We start from the raw sequence: 25,323 nt of genomic DNA on the forward strand, positions 1-25,323 counted from the left end.
AAAAAAAAAACCTGCCAGAACGACAGATAACTTAAGAGAAGTTCCTTGGGGGCACTTTTTACAAAAACTAAGGAATGATAGTCAAATTATGTCAGGTTATGTTCAGTCAGGTTAGATAATTTTTGAGGGCTATCATCTTATGATTTTAGCAGCAATAAAACCAAACACTTTGTTAAACGTGAAATGTTCTCAAAAAGCAGTTAGTAGTTTTAAATTCCAAACACACACTTATTAAGAAATCTCCTCCCAGGGCTCTCAGAAAAAAACACAGCATAACAGAAATTTTGTGAGTCTCAGAAGCCACAACACACCTCGTGGAACACATGACAAATATATGATTGGCACAGCAGGTTCAAGGAATGTGCATTTAGAGTGGGGAGGTGTCACACCAAGAAGTAGTGATCACTGGCATGGTTTGTCCTTCCTAATCTCCAAAGACAAGACCATGCAGGCCTCGGATATGGGCTAAGACAGAGACGTCCCGTTTCCAAGTATGAAATACACGAGAGTCTGGTCTTAGAAATATTGTTATATGAGACAAATATATGTAAAGCACTTGGCATTGTGTCCATCATTCAATATGCAACTAATGAAGGCCATCCATAATTTTTTATTATTTGTATTAAAGTACCTTATATAAGTAAGTACCTTATATAGCAGATACTCGAAATATAGTTATCAACAAAAAAATGAAAAAAAATGAAATGAGATTAAATAATCTTTACAGGCCAATTAGTAACGACAAATATATATATATATATGTATATATATACATATATATATATATATATATATATATATATATATATATATATAAAGTTTGGCCTTTTTTGTTGGTTTTTTGTTTTGTTTTGTTTTTGTTGTGAGACTAGGTCTTATGTAGCCCAAACTGGCCTTAAAATATAAAGCTGAGAATGACCTTGACTCCCTGATCTTCCTGTCTCAGCCTCCCAGGTGTGGGGATTAAAGATGTTCCACTGTGCCTGACAAGAGCTCCATTTTTTAAAGTTTCTTCAACCTCTCAGATTGTATATATTGAATACACGGCTCTTCTTTCAGGTCTCAATCAATACAATCTTATGGATACATCAGCACACACCTGCAATGCCTTCAAGAGGCCAAGGCAAGAAGGCTATTGAACAAGTTACCTTCATAGAACCCTGGCCTGCTCTAGAGCAGACAGCCTGGAGCAAAGCACAGTGTTATCTCCCACAGTTTTCCTTCATAGCTGCACTGTGGCATTGCTCTTCACTCAGTTTTAGTCCTCCCCTCAGCTCCCCACTCTGTAAGCTTCCTGCAAGCAGAAACCATGTTGGCTGTTCCCTTCACAGGGAAGTTCAATCCCTGTGAGAAAAGAGTTTATACTCATTTCTTTAGGTTCTGCCTTGAGTTGTTATAGTACATAGTCTTCAATTTCTATACAGGAGTCTGCCTTTCTTCCACAGAGACTAACTCCAATTTCCTTAATTTTTCTCATGGAGTTCTTCTAATCTCCAAACTGGTTTTACATTTCATATCCAGCATATAGCTCCAGACTAGATAAAGTATACAAACTGAGGCAAAAAAATCTGGCCACTGCTGAATGTAATAGGAAAAGGACCTTAGGACTCCTATATGTTACTCTTTCTGAGAAGAAAACTGTCATTAAAAATCATAAAACTCCTATTGACAGCTTTACCAACCTACCAGCTCTCTGGCTATGGAGAAAGTACTGACATTTCCTGACTTCAATGTTTTCATTTAAAAAAACCACACCACTCACAAGCTTGCTTTTATGGTTAAGCCTACAGTAACCACCCCCAAATGCTGAGCTCACTTCTTTCTTGTTTCTTCCTTTTCCTTCCAACTTTCTTTAGTAATTTTTCGCTATCTCCAATGGGTAAGCCCTTATCAATCGTGACCACTTTGCCTCTTTTGTTGATACTCTTCTCAGTTCAGGAAAAAAGCAAGAACAGTGCAAATTTGTTTCTTGGGACATTGAGAGATTATACTCTTGGAAAATTCAAGAAACTTGATGCTTGAATGTTCTGAAAGGGGGTAAAACAGCAGAACCATGACAGGGAGAGACAGTTCCAATCATATATTTCTCTAGATAGTATGAGAGATGAAACTCTAAGTTAGGAGAGATGATTGCGTATCTTCATGTTTACCGACATGCAAAAGCACTTTAAACCTAAAAATCTCACATGCAGTGTCATGCAAAACCAAACGCAGCATAGGATGAAGGGGATCAGCAAAGACTGCAGAAGGTTCCAGGCAACCAACTGAAATAAGCTTCAAGTTCATACAAACCTCCAACATTAAATTGCTATGTCTGATATAAATGTTTTCACCATCTAGTCTCTCTCTCTTTTTCTGTGAAAATGAAAGGGGGAAAAACAGAAGCATAAAAAATTAAAATGTTGTTCTTGCGGGGGAACAAACTGCAAATTGGCAAACAAACAAAAAAACCAGTTAAAAGTAAATGTCTGCAATGCAGCATATGCCAACATGAAATGGTCACAGAACTACAAGGACACACAGAGAGCATGGTTACCAGAAAAGAATGGATGACCTTGTTTGCAAACAATGGAAAGCTGTGATGATGTTATTTAAATAGACAGTGCTCCTGGCTTCATAGCTTCTAACATAATAAGCTGTTTCATGTTTGTTTTTGAAATTGAGGTATTTGAATATTACCCATATAAACATATGATATATATATATAGATATATATATATACACACATATATATCAAAAGCTTTGAACACCATGTATCATGGAGTGGAGAAATGCTGTAAAAAAAAAAAACTTAGCTTTTTGGAGAGTTTTATACTTATGAATACTGCAATATCTGGATCTCTATAGTGTTCTGTATTTAATCAGGTAACAAGTATATCCAGTAAGAACAGTTTCATCTCACTCTGAGGTGGGAAATAAGCACGCAGCAGTTAAACTCATCCTGTTAATTCTGGAAGTTGCTGCTATGACTGCTTTTAGTGATAAATGTATATAAAATGATAATGGGTCTAATAGTAGATGCCGCTGGGAAAGTTCTTGTAAAGTCTGAATATGAAAGGTAGGTCTGCCCCCTTCACAATATTAAGATACTTCTCTGCTGAAAGCTTACTTTGATAAAGCCTGTCAATAAACAGTCCAAGGTTCTAATGTCTTTGTGTGCATATACGTGTGTGTAAATGCACATCACAACTCCACTGTTTGAAGGTTCCCCACATATCGAAGTAATTCCTGGTGGAGGAAACTCAAGGGCTGGACCACTGTCTTTTTAACACACTAATCAGCACGGGTGAAATGATGGCGGAGTGGTGGGAAAGCAGAAAATGGCTAACCTTCCTCATTCTTATCAGATCTTCAGGCTTTTCTGCAAGCTTCTGTTTTGCCACAATTCAATAAAGAAAAAAAAAAAATAAAATATTGGCTCATTGAAGTTTGCTTGAACCTTTTATTTATTTTTAAAGAGGAATGGGGGAGAATCAAAAATTGAGGGGTAGAAGGGGAAAGGGGCAAGTGGCCTGTTGGCACAAACCTGTGTTTGGTCACCATTTGAGGTAGGTACTGTGACCTCGGTGTGAGGTTTTTCCACCTACATTTAAGAAATAAAATAGTGAAACAGTTTAGGTTAGCAGGCTTCCATGAATAGTAAACAGCTTCATGAAGCTGGGGGTTAAATATACTGAAGAATGACCACCACAGCAGGAAGCTTTACTCCCAGTGAGAACTGTCAGTTCACCATCATAGTTTCAAGGCTGAAGAGGGAATATGGATAGCCAAATTACCAAAAAGGAAAACTGAGTTAATCATTCTATTCATGAAAAAACATTTTAATACTTATTTATTTAAAAAAAAAAAAAGTACCCACTAAAGCAATAATCTAGCCTTAATACTAAGCCATATGCTCTTGTTTATGACCTGGAAGTACTTTGATGAGAGAGAGTGTGGAGGTCAGAAGACAATCTCAGGTGTCGGTTTTCACCTTCTACCTTGCTTAAGACAGGGTTTCTCTTGTCCACTGAGATGTATGTCATATTTTCCTGATTCTACCTCCCTTCTCTCAGTAGGGGTGTATTGAGATTCCAGACACAAGTGTTACTGCATCTGGCTTTTTATGAGGGTTCTGAGGATTTGAACTCAAGCAAATACTTGATCCACCAAGTCATCTTCCCAGCCCTAGGAGTACTTTAAATCATATTTAAGAACAGATTTATAAGTAGAGATATAAATAAATGTGCAATATACATGATAGAAATAGTTTTTATAGTTAAAACACATATAATAAAGCATGTAAGGCACCAAACAGGTAAATACAAAGGAGTCTATTAGTTGTTCAATACATTTAAGCAGATGATTTTACTCTTCAATTTATCGAAAAAGAACACATCAAAATAAATTGCATACAAATTGTAACTGATACATGCAACTACTTCCACGTTGGCTGCCGCATCCAACATTCCAGTCTCCTCTCTAGGAAGCTGGAACCACATGCTTGGCAGATGGGCAAGATTTATGCTTAGTAGTAGCAGAGGAATACTATCCTAGGGATGCCTGTGTATCTTTGGAATACCTCTAAAAATAACCATCTTACATTCAGAAACTGGAGTAATTATTCAAAAACCCGATTATGATGAGGAAACACAATGGGGTGAGCACTGCATGAGGTAGTAGGTATTTCAAATTTAGAAACCAAATTGTCTTTTCTAAGGGTTAAATCAGTTTTGTTTTATTACTCAATTTTTACAGAACCTCATCAACTTGTGATTTTTGACATATTCTTTTAACAAAGCAGCATTGCTCTGGAGAACAAAGTCATTGTGCTATTTTCCCTAGGTTGAATATAAAAAAAATTAGGTAATATCAGACTTTGCTATACCGCCAAACATATACGCACATCCAACCATGACACTTTCATTTGTTTGTTTTTCAAGACAGGATTTCTCTGTGAAACAGTTCGGGCTGTCCCGGAACTCACTCTGTAGACCAGGCTGGCCTTGAACTCACAGAGATCTGCCTGCCTCTGCCTCCCAAGTGCTGGGATTAAAGGCGTGTGCCACCATCGCCTGGCCCAACCATGACATTTTTAACTACCAGGAGTAATTAACAATTGGGTCATTCTGCTCTAGATCCCAGGGAACAAGTTAATTCACTTGTCTGAGCTTAACTTTTCTTAAGTAATAAAATAAAGAAAATGTCTGGTTTTGGTTTGTTTGTTTGTTTTTGAGAGAGAGTTTCACTGTGTAGCCTGGGCTGGCATCCAACTCCATTTCCCAATATCTGGAATTACAGACATGTGCCACCATTCTCAAATTAAAACAGACATAATGCCTTCATAGAAATGTATATACTCCGTAAATACTAGTTTAAAATTATTTCATAAAGCTTAAGTCCTTCTGGGTCCTTAGTAATCTAGCAGCAGAAAATGGAGAGCCACCACTTCGGTTTAAGAATTAAAGCCAAAAAGAAGGGAGCAGTGGCACATACCTATAAACCCAGCTACTAGGGAGAATAAGGCAGGAGGATTTTGTGAGTGCAGGAGTTCAAGGCTGGCCTGGGAAACACAGAAAACCCATTTCATTCTGCCAAGGCTCCAAGAGCCAAAGGAACCTATTTTTGAAGTACCTGCATGTTTTATAGGCAAAAGGAAAACTAGTAAGACAGCAGAAGATCAGAGGCATCTCAGCCATTCAGGAAGACTTGACAGTTTCAACAGCCAACACAGTCAGAAGTGCTAGCTGATATATTCCAACATTAAAAACTAAGCAGGTATTCAAAGGCCACACAGAGCCTGAAGACTAATGTCATGGACACCAGGCTGGTTACAAAAATACAAACACCTACCATTCATTCACTCAAAGACAGAGAATCTGTATGTCGTATTTAACAGTTTTTTTGTTTTTTTTTTTTTTTAAATAACAGCTGTCCACTGTTCTATGTTAAACCAGATATTGATCTGGCTCCAAAAAAACAGGCCTGATCTGCATGCTATCTGTATGCAAAAGAGAAGGTGCTTTTCCTAAGGCCTTAACAAAAAGGTCGGGTTTTGTTTTGTTTTGTTTTGTTTTGTTTCCATTGTTTGTTTTTGTTTTTTTGAGACAGGGTTTCTCTGTGTAAGAGCTCTGGCTGTCCTGTCTTGGAACTCCCTCTGTAGATCAAGCTGGCCTTGAGCCTGCCTCTGTCTCCTGAGTGCTGGGATTAAAGGTGTGCGCCACCACTGCCAGGCAGTGAAAATATCATTCTTATGAAGGCCATTTCTTGTAGTCTCTTCACAAGTGAGACCTGCATCTACTTAAACAGACCTAAGCTAGCACTGTGTAGATGTCACTTTAAAAGCTTGTACATATAAAAAATGAGCAGCCCAGTTATGATTTCTGGGAGATTCGCTAATTAATTGGTTAACTGTTCAGCTCAGTGCAGTGACTATGGGTATACTCAACTCAGCAGCATAACTTCTCCCACACAACAGATCTTCCCCGTATCTAGCTGTGTGCTTTCTAAAAAACTGGGCTGGAGAGACGGCTCAGCAGTTAACAGCACTGGCTGCCCTTGCAGAGGACCTGGGTTTGATTCTCAGCACCTACATGGTGGCTCACACTGTGACTCTAGTTCCAGGGGATCCGATGCCTTCTTCTGACCTCTGAAGGCACAAGGCATGCACATGGTGCACAGACATAAATTCAAGCAAAACATTCATACACATAAAATAAAAAAGAATCCTAAAAAATTTAGAAAAGATTTAAATAGCTATATAAATGTGCTTTATGCAGTATCTATTCTTTGGAAATCAAATTCTACAAAAACATACAAGAGGTTAACGAGAGGACGATTTCTTTTGGAAACAATGAGAAAAGGCAACTATGATGGGAATCTGTAAGATACTGTTGCTCTGAAAACATCTGTAACTCAGCACGCACATTAGCTGACGTCAGGTTTCTAAGACATACCTTCCACGCTTCTGTGGGCTCAGGCTCAGCCTGCTCAGACGGCTCTTCTTCCCCCTTCACTTCAGCCTTCGCAGCCTCCTTCGGAATCTTTTTGACGCCCGGCCCTTCTGTGACCTGACTCTGAGCAATGGCTGGTGCAGACGTGGGCCGAGGACTTCGGTCTGTGGACTCAGCAGCAGCTGCTATGTGAGGAAAAGGAGATGGAAGACTAGATGAAGGCAAGTGCCACTGTTCTGACCTTACGTCACAGGGTGACGCTGTGAATCCTGTATCTGTCCTACAGAAGGCAAACACAAATCATTAATGCTTTTTGAGGTAGCTTCTGGCAACAAGACAAAGGCATCCTCAACAGAGAAACTAGAGAACATCCTAATGTCTGTCTCATAATCGCTGAATTTGGGAGAAGACTGAGAAAAGAAATCAAGGGGTTGGGGATTTAGCTCAGTGGTCCTGGGTTCGGTCCTCAGCTTCAGAAAAAATAAAAAAATAAAAAATAAAGGTGTGGGCCACTGTGCCCAGAAAAAAAAAAAAAGAAAGAAAAAAAAAAGAAAAAGAAAAAAAGAAATCAAAACCATTTAATTTATAATCTGTTAGTTAAAAAACAAACTTACAATGAAGGGTAGATTCAGGATGGCTCTCCCAATAAGCCTTTTTGAATTAAGTATCTGTTTATTTTTAGATGGTTTCAGGAACCTAAACATCTAATTTAAGGGGGAAAATGAAGTCTGTTATTTTTGTTTCGTTGTTTTCTGTGGTCTTCTGATAGACAGGCACTACTACTGTTTTATGTGTGTGAAGGCAAATCTTTGAGCCAGACATTCTCCTTTAATAAATCATCTGATTAACATTAATTCAAAAACTTCTTTCATCCAAAAACAACGCATCAACTATTTGAGTCCCCTCTCCACCTCACCACTGTCTTCCAGCCTGTTCTCTATAGTACTTAAAACACTGGCTCTCAACCAGGGCTTCTTCTTCCCCCAGGGCACATCTGACAATGTCTGGAGATGTTTCTGGTTGTCACAACTGGGGTGGAGAGAGAAAGGAAGGTGCTGACATCTAGTGCATAGAGGCAAAGGTGGCTGAGGCTGAGAAACACTAGTTAGCAGAGACGCCTGCCTAGACCACTTTAGAGAGAATAAACAATACAGGCTGACAATAAAAACCTCTGCACATAATTAACTGCTGCTTGGGTTTGAACTATTTGGCATCTATACTTTAGGTAATTTAGTTCAAAATAGGGATTGAAGCTATAGCTCAGTGATAGACTGCTTGCCACCCCCAAAATCACAAAATAAAACAAACAGTCATTTTTTTCAGTTTTTAATCTTCATTCTTTTCTTTTAGGGTTTAAAAGAAAAGGTTTAATTTAAATTTAGGGTTTAAATGCCCACACATTTTGTAAGAAACCTTACTAACTAGACACTGTCTAAGAAAGTAACTTTTTTAAAAAATGTGATTTAACTTGTTTTTTTTTGTTTGAGGGTCTTCTCTACATAGCCCTGGCTGTTCTAGAACTCAGTATGCAGACCAGGCTGGCCTTGAACTCTCAGAGCTCTGTCTGCCTCTGCCTCCTGAGTGCTGGGATTAAAGGTGTGCACTATCACATCCAGCTTTAATATTTCATTTTAACATTGTATTTAATGTCTATTACCAGTGTGTCTCTGTGCGGAGGTCAGAAAATAACCCATGAGCAATTGATTCTTTCCTTCCACTTGGGATCAGGGATTGAACTCAGGTTCTCAGGCTTGCATACCAAGTGCTTTTACCCACTGAGCCATCTCAACAGCTCTGACTTAATATTTCAGATAAAGGACCATCATCCTTTCTTATACTGAGACTTTTAGTTTTAATACTCTTTGATGGAAACCTCACAATTTTATTATGTACTTTCCTTCCTCCTCAGACTACTGAACACAATTTATTCTGACACATTTAGATTTATAAACTTTAAAAATGAAGCAAAACAAAGGAATTCTTTAAGCTAGAACAAATTGAAAAATGGCAAGTTACACCTATCTTATACATATGACAAAGAGAGAAATGCTTATTATCCTGAATGATCTCCAGAGAAGGAATTTCTCAGAGGCTGCCTAGCAGAAGAACCGCAGAAACACAGAGCCTATTTCATATCGCAGTGACAGATCTGTGGCCGCCTACAAGTCCTCGTTGCTAATGGGTGCTCTCAGCTAGTCAATGCAAGAGTGGCAGATGGCAAAGCAAGCCTAACAAAACAAGGGAAATGACAAAATATTTCTCTCACAGTTGTGTTAAAGCCTTGTATTACATGTGTATTCACACCTCCTCTCAAAGAATTGATTCAACTCTGCCTGGAACCACAGAAACATAGCCCTGGCTTTCAACACGTGCTATTTTGCCACATGAATTTGGTTCTAATCCAACACTAATACTGCAGAGCCAAATGATGTATGTCTCCAGCATTCCTACTGTGTATGGGAAAGTAGACACAAATAGAAAAACTAATGGGTAGACACAGAGGTGGCCAGAGTTCAGAAACTGGAAAACACCAGTTGCAGTGAACATCCCTCACTAAGAAAACCAACAAGAAACAGGCAAGATCTGAACCCTGAACATCACATGTGAAGCTCAGTCACACACATCGGTGCTAGGAAAAGAGACTTGAGTTTCCTCATCTCTGGAATGTGGACGATACTAACTGTAGAAGAAAGCTGGGGAAAGAATACTCAACAGATAGAAAAATATTTAATGAACTCTAAATATCAATAACTTTGATCATACTTCAGTCCTTGTATTTATCTTTTATAGGCTAATATTATCTCAAGAATATGTTGGGCAAAAATTATACACACAGAAGCATATAAGCCAAATGAAGGATACCACTTAGGAGCCCTGGAGAAAGGCAAATTTTCTTCATTTTCACAGTAAGGAGACTGCAAACTATAGATCACAATAAATATGGTAGGGTTGGTTTAAAAAAAAAAAAAAAAACCACAGCGGGGGCTGGAGAGATGGCTCAGAGGTTAAGAGCACTGACAGCTCTTCCAGAGGTCCTGAGTTCAATTCCCAGCAACCACATGGTGGCTCACAACCATCTGTAACAAGATCTGGTGCCCTCTTCTGGCCTGCAGTCATACATGCTGTATAATAAATAAATAAATAAATCTTAAAAAAATAAATAAATAAAAATAAAAGTAAATAGGGCTAGTAAATAGATGGCTCAGGGGTTAAGAGCGTTGACTGTTCTTCCAGAGGACCCGGGTTCAATTCCCAGCACCCACATGGAAGCTCACAACTGTCTATAACTCCAGTTCCATCCTCACATAGACATACAAGCAGGAAAACACTAATGCACATAAAAATAAATAAATCTTAAAAAAAAACACAGCTTTATTGGGATATAATTTACATATTGTACAATTTGCTCATTTAAAGTATAATTAAACGTTTATTAGTATGTTAGTGATTTGTTTTTAAGATGCTTTGGCCTGGGCTGGGGAGGTGACTCAGTTGGTAATGTGCTCGTGGTGCACCCGAGTTCAGATCCTCAGTACCCTGCACCAGCTAAGTCACATCTGTGAACTTAGTCCTGGGTGGGGGAGCAGATCCTGGAGTTCACTAACCAGCCAACCTACCAAACTGGTAAGCTCCAGGTTCAGTGAGTGACTCTGTCTCAAAATATAGGTGGAATGTGGTCAGGGGAGGCACCTGATGTCAACCTCTGGCCTCGATGTGCACTGTACAACATACCCACTGTAGCACTCACTCATGCGAGAGCACACTTTAATTCAGGAACAGAACATAGCTCAATGGCAGAGCACTTGCCTGGCATGCCTAAGGTCCTGGGTTTGATCCTTTGCACCAAGAAAAAGATAAATGATAACTGTTTTGAGCATTATTATTTCATTTGTTAGCTATTAAGGATTCTGAAGTCTGTATCAAGAACACTTAACTTTAAAAAGTCAATGTCAGACTGGAGAGATGGTTCAGTGGTTAGGAGCACTGGCTGTTCTTCCAAGGGACCTGGGTTCAATTCCCAGAACCCACATGACAACTCACAACGGTCTGTAACTCCAGGGGATCTGACACCCTCACACAGACATACACGCAGGCAGAACACCAATGCACATAAAATAAAAATAAATAAATCATTTAAAACATTTTTAAAAAGTCAGTGCCTTCCACTTCTGAAGGGTCTGCTCAAAGTGCTGGTGCTGACAACTCACAGAACCACTGATTTCAGTTACCATGCCACTGCTGGCTGACAAGAACAGACACAGACTTCAAAGAGGTGCCGTTATTTTCTAATTATGTGTATTGGTGTGTGTGTGTGTGTGGTGGGGTGTGTGCACATGAGTGCAGGTACCTGCAGAGTCCAGAAGAAGGTTTGGAATCCCCTGGAGCTAGAGTTACAGGCAGTTGTAAGCTGCCTGATGTGGGTGCTGGAAACTGAACTTAGATTTTCTGCAATAGTACTACATGCTCTTAACTGCCAAGACATCTCTCCAGCCCTAATTTTTTGTTTTGTTTTGTTTTGGAGACAGGATTTCTCTGTATAACAGCCCTGGCTGCTGTTTTTCCATTGACAGAACAGCTGCACCTGAATCTACTGCTGTTTCAGCCAGTAACTGCGGCTCTGCAGTTATGGCCTGCTTCTCAGGCAGAGGCCCAGCAGGACTTTTACATCCCACTGGATCTGCCTCCTGCTGCTGCCACCAAATGTAGTTTTTGACTAAATCTCTATCATTCTATTTATCAATAAGACTCGGGAATCAGAGGCTGGGGTGGAAACCTGCTAGCTCAGAGAGGTTGAGGAGCAACTAGCTGACCTTCCCTCTTTGCAGCATCTCAAAAAGAGAGCATCCTTCTTCTCCGCCAAACCAAAAAAGCCTGCCATATTCAAAGCCCCTCCCTACCACTTCCTCTGCGACTCTCTATTCTCCCAGACTCCCTCTGGTTTTTATGATTCCTTTTTGTCAACTAATTACTGGTTCTACTTCCTGATCCAAGTTTGATTTTATTTAATTAACGCAAACACACACTAGGGGTTCACAGTGTGATGGAATATCCCGCAACATTCCCCCCTTTTATCTAGATAAAAAGGAAAGGTTTTAACTCTAATGCAGTAAAACTATATACAATAAGAACAATTACCAGGTTAGAATTACATTCACAATATCCAGTCCATTTGTATTTGGCAAATTCAGAGAAAGTATTCTATTATCTATCCTATCTTGGTGAGTCCAAAATTTTATACCTAAACCACTTTCTATCATAACTTGTACTACCAACCTAAAAGTATCTTTTTAGACCTTAAAACATTTTCTTAGATAAACAACTTAAGCTTTTATGTTTCTTAACCTTATAAACTTTACATCTCTTTTGTAAGTCTCCTGGCTGTCCTAGAACTTACTCTGTAGACCATGCTGGCTTCTAACTCAGGGATCCAGCTGCCTCTGCCTCCAAGTGCTGGGATTAAAGGTGTGCACCGCCATTATCTGTCCCTAACTGTATTTTTTAAAGGGAAGTAGGGGGCTGGGAAAATGGTTTGGTGTGTAAATAGCTTGCTGCACAAATGTGAAGACTTGAGTTCAAATCCCTAGAATCTACATGAAGTTGTGCACAACAGTGTGCACCTGTAATCTCTGTGCTCTCAGGAAACAGAATCCCTAGCAGCTCATGTGCCAGCTAGCCTGCTATACACAGTAACAATCTTCTTGTGTCTACACTCACGTTGTTGCATAAGCACATCCACACCCACACGCACCCCCACCCCACTTTAATAGAAGTCAAAACAAAGTAAAAGGAGAGTAAACCCAATAGGAAAAGACTTTAACTGCTTAGAGCAGTGGTTCTCAACCTGTGGGCCCTGACCTTTGACAAACTTCTGTCTCCAACACTATTTATGTTACAATTCGTAACAGTAGCAAAATTACAGTTAGGAAGTAGTGTGAGGAAATGTACTAAAGGGTCGCAGAAGGTTGAGAACCACTGGCTTAGAGTAATACCTAGAATATTAAGTGCTCAATGAATATTTATTACTAGCAACTTTCATTCTCTCCTTTCTACATAAAAATAGTGAAAGGAGTAAAAAGCGGGCTAGAGGAACATCTCAGCCTAGTTTTGTTCCCATCACCCACACTGGGTAGCTCACCACTACCTCTAACTCCATATAGAGGCTCTAATCCCTCTTCTGACATCCCAGGGCACCCACACTCATGGTTCCATAACCACACACAAACACACATGTGGTTGATATATTGTGCACCCCAATAAACTTATCTGGGGGTCAGAGAACAGCACAAGCCACATCCAACCTCACCTTGCCAACTTCTCAGCTGATCTTGTTTCTTCAAAGCCTCTGAGTCCTCATCCAAATAGATCTCAGCTGAACTGCTGCTAAAAGCCTAAAAGCTTAAAAAGCCTCTAATTCCTGGTTTTCACACCTTATATACCTTTCTGTTTCTTGCCATCACTTCCTGGGATTAAAGGTGTATGTCACCATGCCTGGCTGTTTCCTAGAGTGGCCTTGAATACACAAAGATCCTGCCTGCTAAGGGATTAAGAGTGTGTGCTGCCTGACTTCTTGTGTACTTAAAATGGCTGGCCTTTTCTCCCTGATCTCCAGGCAAGCTTTATTTATTAACATACAAATAAAATATCACCACATTTCAGCACAAATAATATATCACCATACACACACACATACATATAGTTAAAAATAAAATAAATCTTATTTTTAAAGCACACATCACAGAGGACAGTCCTGGCTTCTGTTTCTAGTTCTAAATAGCTTTCTGACTTTGGTAAAGTGCTTAAATTCTAAAGCTAAGTAAGAAATGATAAATATCAGTAGACAACCATCTGAAGAAATGAGAAAAAAATGTTTCAATAAAAATGTAAAGAAAAGTTGTGGCACAGTGGGGCACACATCTTTAATCCCAGCGCTTGGGAGGCAGAGGCAAGAGGATCTCAGAGTTTGAGGCAGCCTGGTCTACAAAGCGAGTTCCAGGACAGCTAGGGCTACACAGAGAAACCCTGTCTTGAAAAACAAACAAAAAGAAAAAAGTAAAGATATGAATTGGGATAGCTTAAAATAAAATACATAACAGGAAAAAAAACCTTTAAAGTTGGGTCTAGCTAAGTGATAGAGCATTTGACTTCAGAAAAATCTAGGTAATCAATACATATGGTTTCTGTAAAAAAAGCTTTCTAATTTGTTTAACTTACCAAAGACCATTAACACTTGAATTTTTAATTTTGGCCATGTAAAAGAAGTGGTACATCAGGCCCAGTGTCTATTCAGCCCTGAAATGCCCCGTAGAGGAAAGGCAGGTTACATGGTGTCAGACAGACCTGGGTTTTTGTCCATACTCTTTGCATGTAACTATTTGTGATGTCTCAGCAAGCCACAGAGACTTTCCAACATCAGTTTTCTTTTCTTTTTTCTTTTTTTTTGGTTTTTCGAGACAGGGTTTCTCTGTGTAGCTTTGCGCCTTTCCTGGAACTCGTTTTGTAGACCAGGCTGGCCTTGAACTCACAGAGATCCGCCTGCCTCTGCCTCCCGAGTGCTGGGATTAAAGGCATGCGCCACCACCGCCCGGCCACCATCAGTTTTCATAGACGAAAAACAGCTTTAATATCTAGCTCCTCACATGGAAGTTCAAGTGGAGGTCGGGGTCTTGCTTGGTAAGGAACAAGCTCTCTAGTAGTATCCCATGAATACAGCAAACATATGGAGGTTGAGTGCTAACACAAAACAGAAACCCTGCTTCTCAATATCCCAGACTGCTCCCTTCTGGGGTCTCTCCTTGCACTAAAGGATCAAACCTCGGAATAACACTTGATTTTCTTTTCCTTGCCATTTCCAATACTTAATTGATTAGCAGTGCCGCCAGCCTACTGCCAAAATGAATTCCTAACTGCTTTCCTTTGCGTGGACAATACTTGAGCAAGCTGTCATGTCTCACCAATGCTCCTCTCTCCCTGTGTTTACTAGAATTTACATCTGTGCTGTTCAGACAATTGTTACATACAGTTCTGGTTTTGCTTTTTTTCTTAGATGGAAAGCTTAGTTCCTCTGCAGCAGCCACATTTCAGGTTCTTAACCACACAGTGAATCTGAATCAATATCACAAGTTCCCATTGGCACAGAAAGTTCTATGGGACGGACAAAGCTCATTCCTCCCTTCAGGAGTATGCACTTGCTACTCCTTCATCTGGAGTGTTCCATCTGGACGTGGGGATTGCTAGTTACTTCTCACAGTTCAGGTCTCAACTAAATGACATCTTCTGGGGAACCTTCTGAATTTAACCGGTTACCTAATCTGAGACAGCTCCTCCATCTCCCCACCTGGGGACATTTTGTACCTCATTTTCCCCATTTTATGTTCTTCATAGCATTCATGACTACCTGAAGTTACTTTGTTTTGTTTCTGTTTCTACCTATGGAATGAAAACTCCATGCAGATAAAGGCCATGTTTGATTCCCACAGCAGTATCTCCAGGGAACACCAGGCACATAGGAAATGCAAAACCAGTGTCTGAACAAAGTAAAAAAAAATGAGTTAAATACTTAGATAAGTCTATTGGTATTCATCCCTTGCTGCCCTGCAGTGAAACTTCAATTCTCATTTTCTTAAGATGGTTTTCTTAACTCTGTTGTTGAGTTTTTTTTGTTTGTATGTCTGAGACAAGGTCTCCCTATGTGGCCTTGGCTGGCCTGGAACTCGCTGTGTGGAACAGGCTGGCACAGAGATCCACCTGCTTCTGCCTCTGAGTGCTGGGAGTGCCAGGGTTGAAGGCATGCGACACCCCAGCCTGGTTCTCTTTGGTCTGAAGCAGACAGTAGCATCACCTTCACTTTACCACTGAGGCTCTTTGTAAATTGGAACCATACTTCCCAGTAGGGCACTGTGGCACCTTTGTAACCCCAGCACTCAGGAGGTCAGGACAGGAGGCTAAGGAGCTTGAGGCCAGTCTGAGATATAGTAAACTCTTGTCTCAAAACAATGCAAAACCAAAACCAAAACCAACCAAACAAAAACCCCTTATGCTTCCTTTATCTTTCTCTAAAGATCCCAGTAATATCTAACACAAACCTCCATCAAGGCTCCTGGAGGCCCGTTTGCTTGCTGTCCGCTCAAAGTGTGGGGCGGGCCTGTCAATCAGAGCACTGGCTTGCCTGGTCTGTGCTTGAGTCCGGCCACTGTACCGAAATTTAGATCCCAGGGCAAGAAATTTACTTTTGGGAATGGTGTCTGTAGAAGTGAGTCTGGGAGAGAAAAATCATAATAATTGTGTTATTTTATTATTTTATTTCAGTATTTTATTATTGTGACTATAAAACTAATAATCAACCAAGAATAAAAATGTTTCCAAATTCTTGTTTTTTTTTTTTTAGTAGTTAAGCGATTTCTAGTCAAGCAATCCTTATTGTAAGTCTACGCCATATCTCAAGCAACCAGAGTTAGTTTAGTTGGGACCTATATTAAAATCATTGTTAAGTCTCTATAGATAAGATATTATGGTTTTCAAAATGCCTGACAGCACTGGAGGTTTTACACTACATCCTTGAAATGTTTTCATCATTTCGTCATACAGGACATTGAAACAGCCCAGGAAGAGGTTACTCGCTTCAGGCTACAAAGCTATTAAGAGGCTGGACTGTAACAACCCAAGCCTAGGCCTGAGTCCAGCTGCTGTGAAAACAACTAGAGCCCCTAGCAAGCACCAGGTCTCACCCCTCACTTCTGCTGTCCTTTTCCAGTGCATGGAAAGGCACTCTGGGAACGCTGCAGCATGCTTTCCAACCAAAAGAGGGGGAACTAGATTCACTTTACTTAATCAGTCTCCTTGGTTCTCTCTCACCTGAGCTAAATAAAATGGCAGCCCTACAGAGAAGACACTTTCAACAGCAGGTTCAAGATAAACGTGCACAAATAATGTATCCTTGAGAAATACCTGAGTGAGAACAATACCTGAAAAACGTGTGATGCTCCACACACACTTTCCATAATTTCTTAGCTGCTCGGTAACTGGGAAGCTTGAAGCCAATGGTACTTTCATATTGTTCTTGCTATATAGATACAAATAAACACAAAACATAAGTATTATTTGGTTATAGTGACACAGAGCCAGAGAAATATGATACCACCAGAGATGTTTTTAAATACAAACAATATCTTGGGGTTGGAGAGATGGCTCAGTGGTTCCAAAGGACCGGCATTCAATTTCCAGAACCCACATGGTGGCTAACAACAATCTGTTACTCTATACCCCAGGGATCCAACATCCTCTTCTGACCTCCATGGGTACTAGACATGCATGTGGTACACAGACATGCAGGCAAAACATCCATACACACAATATTTTTAAAAATTAAAAAAAAAGTTACATTAAATTTTTTTTCTTACTAAAAGAAGCCTGTTCACTGAGGGAAGCTTTTTCTAAAGCAAAAAGGCCAGGAAATACATCTTCTACTACTTATGCATCTTTTTTTAGAACACATACACAAGCATTCTTCTGAGACATACTTTAATCAACTTTTGACTGCTAGAACTGCTTTTCCTTAGGCACACACATTCATTTGTAACTTTAGATTACTCAATAATCAGGGAGTGAGACGTCTAGTCATTTCCCCAGCCAGTCACTATTATGATGCAATAGGAATTAGTAATGGGAGCTAAACATTTATCTCAAACCAGATTACTTTTTTCTTTTTTCTAAAGGCAGGGTCTCACTATGCCCTGACTAGCCTGGCTATGTAATCTCAGGGCTCTGGAATTAAAGGTGTGCCTCCCTGTCCAGCCCAGACCCTTTTCATTTAACACTGACAAGTAAGAATCACAGTACTGACTGTGTTCAGCATGCTCCGTGTATGCACATACCGTGGACTAGCCAAACCCAGAAAACTGGCACACAGACTAGCTCACAAGTCTTTTTTCTTTTCTTTTTTTTTGGGGGGGCAAGAATACTTAAAACTCATCCTCATAATGCTTTTTTTCTAGGGGGAGAGTCCGTGTTGAATGTTAAACCCAGGCCTCATACATGCTAGTGTACTTCTTAGCAACTGTCAAGAACACGTTCATTTGTAACCTATAGTTAACACATTGTGCAATAAGGCTCTGGCACTTATCTCCTTGTTCTTGAATGATTACAACTTTTCTTTTCCTGTTTAACTGACCCGTGAGCACCTTTCTGACTGAAGCAAACCATACTGGTCCTGAAAGGGCTATTAGAAACACATGCTTTTGGTCTGGCCTCTTTGTTTCTATGTCAAGCACACTTTGTAAGATGGAAAAGGAAGCAGATTCGCTTTGAGTGTGTTATTGCTAGCAATAGTATGACTAGATTCAAAATTATAACTTCCTACATGAAGAACTGAGCTCCAAGAAGTTATCTGCTGACTCAGCTACAAAATGGAGCAATCCTCGGCTGTAGCCATAGCACAGCACTTTTCAGCATTCTGCTCTTCTCAACTGCTTTCAGAATGAATTATGTATTCTCACTATACAATAGACAGTTGAGACTTCTATGCCAAGGGCTCCCAATAACATTTATTAATATTTCTGTGCATGTATATTTTTCTGCTTTCCTACAGTAAAATGCAAGCTAGTTGAAGAATGGCATCTTTTTACTTATTATTATATTAGAGCCCCTAGAATAGTCACTGGCACACAATAAAAAACCTGTTTAATAGGCATTTCTTGGTTAGCCGGGCATGGTGGTGCATGCCTTTTAATGTCAGCACTGGCACACAGGGCAAGCGGATCTTTGAGAGTTCCAAGCCAGCTGGGTTTACACAGTTAGACACTGTCTCAAAAAATTCTTCGTTGTTAAGACTGCTGGATTTTAACTGAGGAAGGATACTGATAAGCACTTGCACAGGTAAATGATTATGGAATGAAACAGTGCTTCAAGGCTCATCCAGAATCTCCAGGCTAAGACAGTACCACTTTTCACCAGCAGATGGTGATACACACACACAAAGCCACCTTCCATAAGCAAGGACAGGGCTTCTCTGCCTCACGCTCTCATTCTGTCTTCAAATGGATTGGAACAGAAAAGTCACTATCCTTCTTGAATATAAGGAAACTCAGCTTCCAATCTTTCCAGAGTCTCTTGTTGAGGAAGTCGCAGAGAAGAAATTAGAGCTTTAAAAAAACACCCGGGGCTGGAGAGAACTCAGTGGTTAAGAGCAAGCACATGCTGCTCTTGCACAGGACTCAAGGTCAGTTCTCAGTGCCCATGTCAGGTGGCTCACAAAGGCCTGTAGCTCTGGCTCCAAGGGATTCAATGTCTCCGGCCTCCTGGGGCACCTACATTCATGTGCACATACCCATATACACCTCCCCCCACCCCCATACACACTTAAACTTAAATCTCCAGGACAGCCAGAGAACCAGAGATCCTGTGTAAAAACACAAAATGAAAACTTCACAAAATTAACTCCTATTTAAACAATTAATTTTCTGTTGTACCACCATAGTTCTTCAATATAAAAGCTAAGTTGATGGGTATAAAATGAAATTTGACACCAATTACTGAGGGGTTTTTTTTGTTTTTGTTTTTTCTAGTTTTGTTTTGTTTTCTAGATGTTAAAGACAGTTCTTATGTGGACAGGGTTGGCAGTCCTGACCCTCTTTCTCCATCACAAAAGTGTGAGGATCAGCTGTATGAGGACTTCTTAGATGACATAAGGGGAAACGGGGAGAAGAAATGTTTGATTTAGTCATTCATTTTTTTCTTTTTCAAGACAGCGTTTCTCTGTATACTGTCCCTGGAACTCACTCTGTAGACCAGGCTAGCCCCGAATGCAGAGATCTGCCTGCCTCTGCCTCCCGAGTGCTGGGATTAAAGGCGTGCACCACCACCACCACCACCACCACCACCACCACCACCACCACCCAGTGATTCATTCATTCTTAAAACAAGGTTTTCCTTTGTAACTCAGGCTAACCCAGAACTTGTAATTTTCCTCCTGCTTTAGCCTCCAGGATTACAAGTGTGGGGATTACAAGCATTTGCTAATCAAGCCCAGCTAGACGGGATGTTTCAGTCCACATTTGGTTTGGGAGAAAAGAAAAACTTAAGTTGCATACCTCTCCAGGCCGGATCTTGATGAAAAAGCTGCTACGTTTATAAGAAATCTTTAGCACTTTGGGCCAAGGAAAACGGTTAATTCTCAACTTATCTTTGTAAACCAAAAGGCCGCTAGAGCAGACTCCTAGGATAATATCCACTCCCTCCAAGTCCTGAAAAAGAGAAGCACCAGCATTTCACTGAGTGAAGTGTTTAACACATTATTGGCTTTTTAAAAAAATAATTTATTTAATTTTATTTTATGTGCATTGGTGTGAGGGTGTCAGATCCCCTGGAAATGGAGTCACAGATAGTTGTGAGCTGCCATGTGGGTGCTGGGAATTGAACCCGGGTCCTCTGAAAGAACAACCAGTGCTCTTAACCTCTGAGCCATCTCTCTAGCCCCACTATTGGCTATTATTAAATAATCTGAAGAGATCAATAACCCAAAATGGTTACAAAGCATACAATAAAGAAACAAAACTTAAGCTGGGTGGTGGCGCACGCCTTTAATCTCAGCATTCAGAGGCAGAGGTAGGTGGATCTCTGTGAGTTTGAGGCCAGCCTGGGCTACAGAGTGAGTTCCAGGACAGCCAGGACTACAGAGAGAAACCTTGTCTCGAAAAACAAAATAAAACAAACAAACAAACAAACAAACAAACAAAAAGTCATCGTCCACTGGAGTATTACATTTCAGGAGACAACCTCAGTGATCCCACTAGGCACCATGATAAGAGTTATCACTATTAGGCTAGTGAGATGACTCAGCAGATAAAGGCATTTGCTGCCAAGCCTGACAACCTGAGTTCAATCCCCAGAATCTACATGGTAGAGTGAAAAAACTCCCAGGTTGTCCTCTGATCTCCACACATCCACTATGACGTGTACATGTTTATTATTGTATAAAGTTGGCACAAGAGCTGGGCAGTGGTGGCGCACACCTTTGATCCCAGTGGATCTCTGTGAGTTGGAGGCCAGCCTGATCTACAAAGTGAGTTCCAGGACAGCCAAGGCTCCTCAGAGAAACCCTGTCTGGGAAAAAAAAAAAAAAAAAAACCACAGGAGAGATCTGACAGTAAAAAGTTTGATGTTAAGTATATTAAATTATAAATACTATTCCTAAGCCTAGAAAGAACACTAAAACATTATATTAATGTAGCTAGTTATTAAGAAAAAAATTGAAATATTAATCACATAATACAAGGAAAACAAAATGCACCTGAATTAATCATGATTATTTATCTAGTTAAGTAATCAAACCTAAAGTTAAATGATTCCAAAGTTAAATCTTCCTGACTACTTTTCCCTAAGATACATACAGAGAAAGTTATTAGTAGCTAAATGTGTTATATACAAGAATTACAGAGATAAAGAAATCCAGCTTTAATTCAAAGACTACGTAGCTGAGAATTTACCAGAAGATGTCTTCTTACATTTTTAAAGTCCATGGGTTACAATTATCTTTCTCTTTTTAAAAATTTTAAAGGGGCTGGAGAGATGGCTCAGTGGTTAAGAGCACTGACTGCTTTCCCAGAGGACCTGGGTTCAATTCCCGGCACCCACATGACAACCTCACACAGACATACATGCAGGCAAAAACACCAACACACATAAAAATAAAAACTAAAAAAAATTTTTTAACTTAATTAATTAATTATGAGCGGGCATACAACTGCCACAACTGAAGTACTTGTGGAGGTCAGAGGCCAACTGCTAGAGTTGGTTCTCTCCTTCACCATGTGGGTCTCAGGGATCACACAGCTCACCGGGCTGGGCACCAGGTGCCTTTACCCACTGAACCAGCTTGTTAGCTTTCTTTCTCTTTTGGTGACTTTACTGGGAGGAGCACTTTGCTTTGTAACGTTTTGAAAGGGCACATGTTATCTGACTCCAGCCACTCCTGACGGCAGCTTCCATTAGGAAATGAGAAGTAAAACCTAACAGATTTCAGTCCTGCAAGTGCTCCTCAGCTGATCTACTGAGGTCCTACTAGCACTTTCCAGGGTCACGGGAGCCACAGTGCCCTGTAGAACAATGCAGAGCAGAGTAAGGCTTTAGAAAGCTGTGACGGTACAGTGAAGTTTTACTAGGACAGACAGAACCTACACATGAAAGCATAAGACATTCAGGCAAGGAGACTCCTGAAAATCATCCACAGGTCTAAGTAGAGACCAGATGCTTGAATGGCCTGATGTCTGAATGTTTCTGAATTCCTACCAAGTGATTTTTCTGCTTATTCTGGAATAAATAGAGTAAAGGAGAGCTCACCATCCTCTGAGATAAAGCTATCACATCTTTGAAGAGTTCTGCTAAACAACTTGTCATACTAAGCTAAAAAGTAGATTTCCCTGGGTTTATGCCTGGAAGCCATGATAAAATCTCTTCACTTTGAAAAATGTATTTATTTGAAACAGGGTCTTAAGTATCCCAGGCTGGCCTATACAGCCAAGAATAATACTGAACTTTTGATCCTCCTGCCTCTGCTTCCCAAGGGCTGGGATTATGGGCAAGCACCAACACATCCAGTTTATGACCGATGAGGACTGGACCCAGGACTTCATGCACACTAGGCAAGTGCTCTATCAGCCGAGCATTATCTCCAGCCCCATTTCCCTTTTGTGGCTAGGTATCTCTATTCCTTTATTTCCTACTGGATTGGCTTTGTCTACATCACAGGTACCAGATAAGTTCCTGTGGATCATCCTCAGGATCATCCCTTACAATCTTTGCAACACCCCTAGCCATTTTAGTAGCCAGTTAGTAGCCAAGCGACTTGCCTTACTTAGGCAGGTCTGTGATTAAAGTTCATGCTTCTGATTTAACCAGTAGCTCTCAAAAGAGTGATGGCTTATTCGGGACGCATGAGTCACGTCATAGACTGCTGAGGTCCTCCCCACTTTCTGATTTTTAACTCTGACAGAGAACTGAAACATGTATTTCTAACAAGTTCCTACATGGTGTTAAATGCCACTGACTCAGAGACCACACTTAGAATCACTGGCCTTGGGGAATGGCTCTGATTGAGGCATCATTAGTACCATTTGGAATGGTCATTAAGTCTGGAGCGAGAGCCTCTTCCGACCAGCTAATAAATCTGGGCAGTGCTCTGAAATCTGCACATTTAGTAGACACCCAGGTGATTCTTGGGTGGATAATGATGCTTGTAGAACTGAAATACTCCTTGATGCCTCTCTGTATTTTCAAATGTAACTTTATTTTAGAAAATACAATTTATTTTTCTCTAGATGTTATACACACACACACACACACACACACACACACACACACACATTTATTTATTTATTTATTGGTTTTTCAAGACAAGGCTTCTCTGTGTAGTTTTGGTGCCTGTCCTGGATCTTGCACTGTAGACCAGGCTGGCCTCAAACTCACAGAGATCCACCTGCCTCTGCCTCCCGAGTGCTGGGATTAAAGGCATGTGCCACCACCGCCCGACTATCTTTACAATGTTTTGGTTGCAAATTTTTTTGTAAATAGGAAACATTTTATCGATACAGAATTTATATGCCACATAATTTTCCCACTTAAAATATAGAATTCATTTTTTAAGTAGGCATACAATCATCACACTCCCCACTCCAAAAAAAAAAAAAAAAAAAAAAACCCTTAAGAAGACATTTTCTAGCATGGCAGTAATGGAACATGCCTTTAATCCCAGAACTCCGGAGGCAGAGGCAGGCATATCTCTGAGTTTGAGGCCAGCCCAGTCTACAGAGCAAGTTCCAGGACAGCCAGGGCTACAAGAGAAACCCTGTCTTGAAAAAAAAAAACAAAATAAATAAACACCATAAATAAATGTTAAGAGGTATAAGATAAACAAGTGTGCTACATACATTAACAGGTATGTGTCATATTCATATACATACAAGTTAATAAAGGCCAAAGTTATCGATACCTTTGCTTTGTGAAGATCAACTCCATACATGGACAACTTTTTGGCATTCTCAAGAAATTCCAAGTCAGCCTGAGCTGGAGTCATGGACCTTTGGCAGAATAAAATTAGAAGTCAGTGACATAGCAGAAGCATTTATGGTAATAACAGCTGAATATTCATTGTACTTTATATAAATACACACACACCAACATGTATATATTTTTGGGTCCTCAAATCAATTATGGAATGACTACCTGAGTCTAAATAATTGAAATATGCCTTATAAAACACAAATTTAAGAAAACCAGATGTCACCAAAAAGCTATCAGAAAGGCAAACTCTTAATCCAACCATTTCCTCCAAGCTACTCCATCCATCTGGAGTTCTGCGCCCATCTCTTCAGCCCTTTTCTGTGTCACACATGAACTCCTCCTACTAATATTTTTTACCAAGGAGATGACCAAATTAAATCCTCAGTACAATTTACAAGATCCTCTTAGCTGCCCTTTTCTCTCTATACCCTGAATTGAGTTATTATGGAAATTAAACTGGAGGGTAAGCTGATGCTATTTAACTGGGACTCCTAATGGGGGCAGATTTGATGAAAAGAAATTTTCTAGTAACAGATGGTGTCCTGCCCACTGATCTCAACAAATAAATTGGCTAATAGAAGCATCCTGATAATGGGGCTGTTTTCTGTTATTAAGATGTCTTCACTGGCAGGCATATAATGAGTTAGACTTGTTTGAAAACAGTCCATCTCACTGTCTAAACAGTCACGGTGCCAGCCTCTCCTTTATAAGTTTCTTCTCTTTTGAAGAATGTTCTTGAGCTGTTCTGTTAGCTCAAGACAAAGACATCACTCATATTGCTGCACAATTTGGACCAATTACGACAGTTCACAGTAACAGCAAGACAGCCCATCCCCAAGGAAAAACACACGGGCAAGCAACTTTCCCTTAAGACTGCCTGCAGCCATGGAAGCAGCAGGGGTGTCTTCACTTACCCAAGAAAGGTCTCTGCCAAACCCATCTGTCTGTACCCTCATTAAAAAAAAAAAAAAAAAAAAAAAAAAAAGATTCTTGGAACCACCAAAAGGAGGAGAAAAAAAAATCACCTCAGCTTTCCTGAATAAATGTTTCATAAGCTCCAAAGCATCACACCTGAATTTATTAATTGAAAGTGAAAACAAAGGGGGTTTGGGAACCTGTATGCATGTTATTCAAAACACCTCAGGCAACTTTTATAATTGCATATACCTTCCCATGTAAGTGATATGCTCTTCTACTTGAGGTTAGTCTCAGCTACTTTGTGTTTTGTTGATCCTATTATTATGTGTTGATAAACAGGACCCAGATCATGTCACCAGCAAATTAGAATTCAGTAAGAGGCAGCAGCTTCAAGTCATGTCCTGTGGACTGGAATCCTGAT

General features: G+C 40.1%; 1 protein-coding gene across 1 annotated transcript in view; it reads right to left on the bottom strand.

Moving 5' to 3' along the window:
• The window catches only part of Epb41 (erythrocyte membrane protein band 4.1), a 161,832-nt gene that overhangs the window by 37,175 nt on the left and 99,334 nt on the right, over window positions 1-25,323 (bottom strand). Inside the window, exons 8-13 of the mRNA XM_059255082.1 lie at window positions 23,914-24,001; window positions 20,018-20,170; window positions 16,895-16,992; window positions 16,016-16,188; window positions 6,936-7,117; window positions 2,293-2,355 (exon numbers count right to left, since the gene is read on the bottom strand). Of these exons, the coding sequence (XP_059111065.1) occupies window positions 2,293-2,355; window positions 6,936-7,117; window positions 16,016-16,188; window positions 16,895-16,992; window positions 20,018-20,170; window positions 23,914-24,001 (757 nt within the window). The remainder of the gene's footprint in view (window positions 1-2,292; window positions 2,356-6,935; window positions 7,118-16,015; window positions 16,189-16,894; window positions 16,993-20,017; window positions 20,171-23,913; window positions 24,002-25,323) is intronic.

This window comes from Peromyscus eremicus, chromosome 2, assembly GCF_949786415.1.
Source record: "Peromyscus eremicus chromosome 2, PerEre_H2_v1, whole genome shotgun sequence".
NCBI lineage: Eukaryota > Metazoa > Chordata > Mammalia > Rodentia > Cricetidae > Peromyscus > Peromyscus eremicus.